The sequence below is a fragment of the Pygoscelis adeliae genome, unplaced genomic scaffold (assembly GCF_000699105.1).
Source record: "Pygoscelis adeliae isolate BGI_AS28 unplaced genomic scaffold, ASM69910v1 Scaffold588, whole genome shotgun sequence".
Lineage (NCBI taxonomy): Eukaryota > Metazoa > Chordata > Aves > Sphenisciformes > Spheniscidae > Pygoscelis > Pygoscelis adeliae.
The window spans coordinates 49,225-51,590 of NW_008825322.1; the positions used below are offsets into that span (position 1 = coordinate 49,225).

The following is a 2,366-nucleotide window of genomic DNA, read 5'->3' on the forward strand; positions in this document are numbered from 1 at the left end:
CGGTCCCAGGAGCTCTGCAGGCTGCCCAGCCCCAAGGGGGGAAGGCAGCACCCACGGAGGGGACGGTGCTGGCTGCCACCGGGGCGCAGGATGAAGGGAAGGATGAGCCCGGGCAGGAGAAGGCTCTGGCTGCTGCTGTGGCTCAGGATGGGGGACAGGCAGAGCCTGGGAAGGAGAAGGCTGCGGGAGAGGCCAGAGGAGTGAAGGCAGAGCCAGCGGGGGAGACGGCCCCGACCGCTCCAGAGCCCGGGGATCGAAGGAAGGCAGCGCCGGCAGAGGAGGCTTCAGCTGCGCAGCACAATGGAGGGCAGGCAGCATCTTCAGAGGAGAAGGTGCTGGCTGCTGCCACGGCTCAGGATGGAGGGAAAGATGAGCCTGGGAAGGAGAAGGCTCCAACTGCAGGAGGGCAGGCAGCAGGCACGGAAGGGAAGGGCCCGGCTGTAGTAGAAGCCCAGGATGGAGGGAAGGACGAGCCCAAGAAGGGGCAAGCCTCTGGTGGGTTAGAGGCTGAGTGTGGTGGGAAAGCAGAGCCCACAGAGGAGAAGGCTCCGGCTGTAGCGGAGGCTGAAGGAGGGAAGGCAAAACCTGCAGAGGAGACAGCCTTGGCTGCAGCACAGGCTCGGGATGGAGGCAAAGAAGAGCCTGCGAAGGAGAAAACTACAACTGCTGCGAAGGAGAAAACTATGGCTGCTGCGAAGGAGAAGGTCCCGGCTGCTGCAAAAGCTCAGGATGGAGGGAAGAAAGCTGCAAAGGCAGAGAAAACCCTAGCTGATAAAAAGCCTGCAAAGGAGAAGGCTCCAGCTGCTGTAAAGGCTCAGGATGGAAAGAATAAAGTGGCAAAGGCAGAAAAAGCCCCAGCTGCAAAAAAGGCTCAGGATGGAGGCAAAGAGGAGCCCGCAAAGGAGAAAGCCGCAGCTTCTGCAAAGGAGAAGGCCCCAGCTGCTGCGAAGGCTCAGGACGGAGAGAAGGCAGCAGCAAAGGCTGAGAAAACGCCAGCTGCAAAGAAGCCTCAAGGTGGAAGTAAAGAAGAGCCTGCAAAGGAGAAGGCCCCGGCTGCTGCAAAGGTGCAGGATGGAGGGAAGAAAGTTGCAAAGGTAGGAAAAACCACAGTTGCATCAAAGGCTGAGGATGGAGGCAAAGAAGAGCCTGCAAAGGAGAAGGCCCCGGCTGCTGCAAAGGTGCAGGATGGAGAGAAGCCGGCAGCAGCAAAGGCTGAGGAAACGCCAGCTGCAAAGAAGCCTCAAGATGGAAGCAAAGAGCCTGCAAAGGAGAAAGCCCCAGCTGCTGCAAAGATGCAGGATGGAGGGAAGAAAGCTGCAAAGGTGGAACCCGCCCCAGCTGCAGCAGAGGCTGGGCGTGGAGGCGAGGAGCCCGCAGAGGTGGCGGCCGCGCCTGCTGCACGGGCTCAGGGCGAAGGGGAGAAAGCAGCAATGGCGAAGGGGGCAGACAAGCAGCAGCAGCCAAGGGGCCCCAAGCTCCAGCGCCCGGCTCTGCTGCAGAGCCTGAGCTGCCCAGCTGCCTGCCAAAGGTACCCGCACCCTCCTGGGATGGGGTCCCCTCCCCTCGCTGCTCCCCGAGGAGCCTGGGGTCCCTCTGGGCAGAGGTGGGCGCTGGTCTCGGGGGGGACTGCTGGCTGGGCTCTGCTCATCTCCTGTTCCTGCTTCCAGGGAGGAGCAGCCCTGGGTGGACGCAGCGGTGATGGAGATGATACCGGAGGAGGCCACGAGAGAGGGTCCGGCAGAGCCTGGCCCTGCCCCGCCAGCCCCGGGGGACCTGCAGCCCCCGGAGCCCCCCATCCCCGCGGGGAGCCCTGGCACCCCACAGGAGAGGACGTTGCCCAGTGCCGCACGGCAGCCCACGGATCCTACTGGGGCCACAGAGCAGCCTGGCTCCGGGGGGCAACCCTCCTCGACGGAGGCAGAGCCACCCCCCAGCCCCTACCTCACCCCCGATTTTGGGAAGGAAGACCCTTTCGAGATACTGGGTAAGGCTGTGTGCTGCCCTGCCTTATCCTCACACCCTGGGACCCTCTGCGGGGCGGCAGCCCGGGGTTCCCCCGCCGCCCTGCCTGCACTGCCCTCCCATGCTGCCGGCTCATGCTCTTGGCTCGTCGCCTGCCCGGTGGCCTTCGAGCTCCTGTTTCCACTGTAAACAGGGCTAAATGCGTCGTGTCCCCTCCCCAGGCTCCTCCGGCCACAGCCTGGCACGGTCCCCGTGGCCGGGGCTGCCCGGGAGGAAGAGGAGCCCGGGGAGGGACAGCCGCTGCGTGGCTTGTGCCAGGGGACGGCGGGTCCCCGTGTCCTGCACCGCTGCCCTTGCGGGGACGGCAGGGCTTTGGGGGGCTGCGCCCAGCCCGGGGGGCAGCG

At 64.8% G+C, this 2,366-nt stretch overlaps 1 protein-coding gene across 1 annotated transcript in view; it reads left to right on the top strand.

The window, feature by feature from the left end:
* MYLK2 (myosin light chain kinase 2) overlaps nucleotides 1–2,366 on the top strand; it is a gene marked incomplete at its 3' end in the record, with an annotated part of 10,645 nt that overhangs the window by 4,493 nt on the left and 3,786 nt on the right. The window contains exons 3-4 of the mRNA XM_009330290.1: nucleotides 10–1,528; nucleotides 1,668–1,984. Coding sequence (XP_009328565.1) covers nucleotides 10–1,528; nucleotides 1,668–1,984 — 1,836 coding nt within the window. The remainder of the gene's footprint in view (nucleotides 1–9; nucleotides 1,529–1,667; nucleotides 1,985–2,366) is intronic.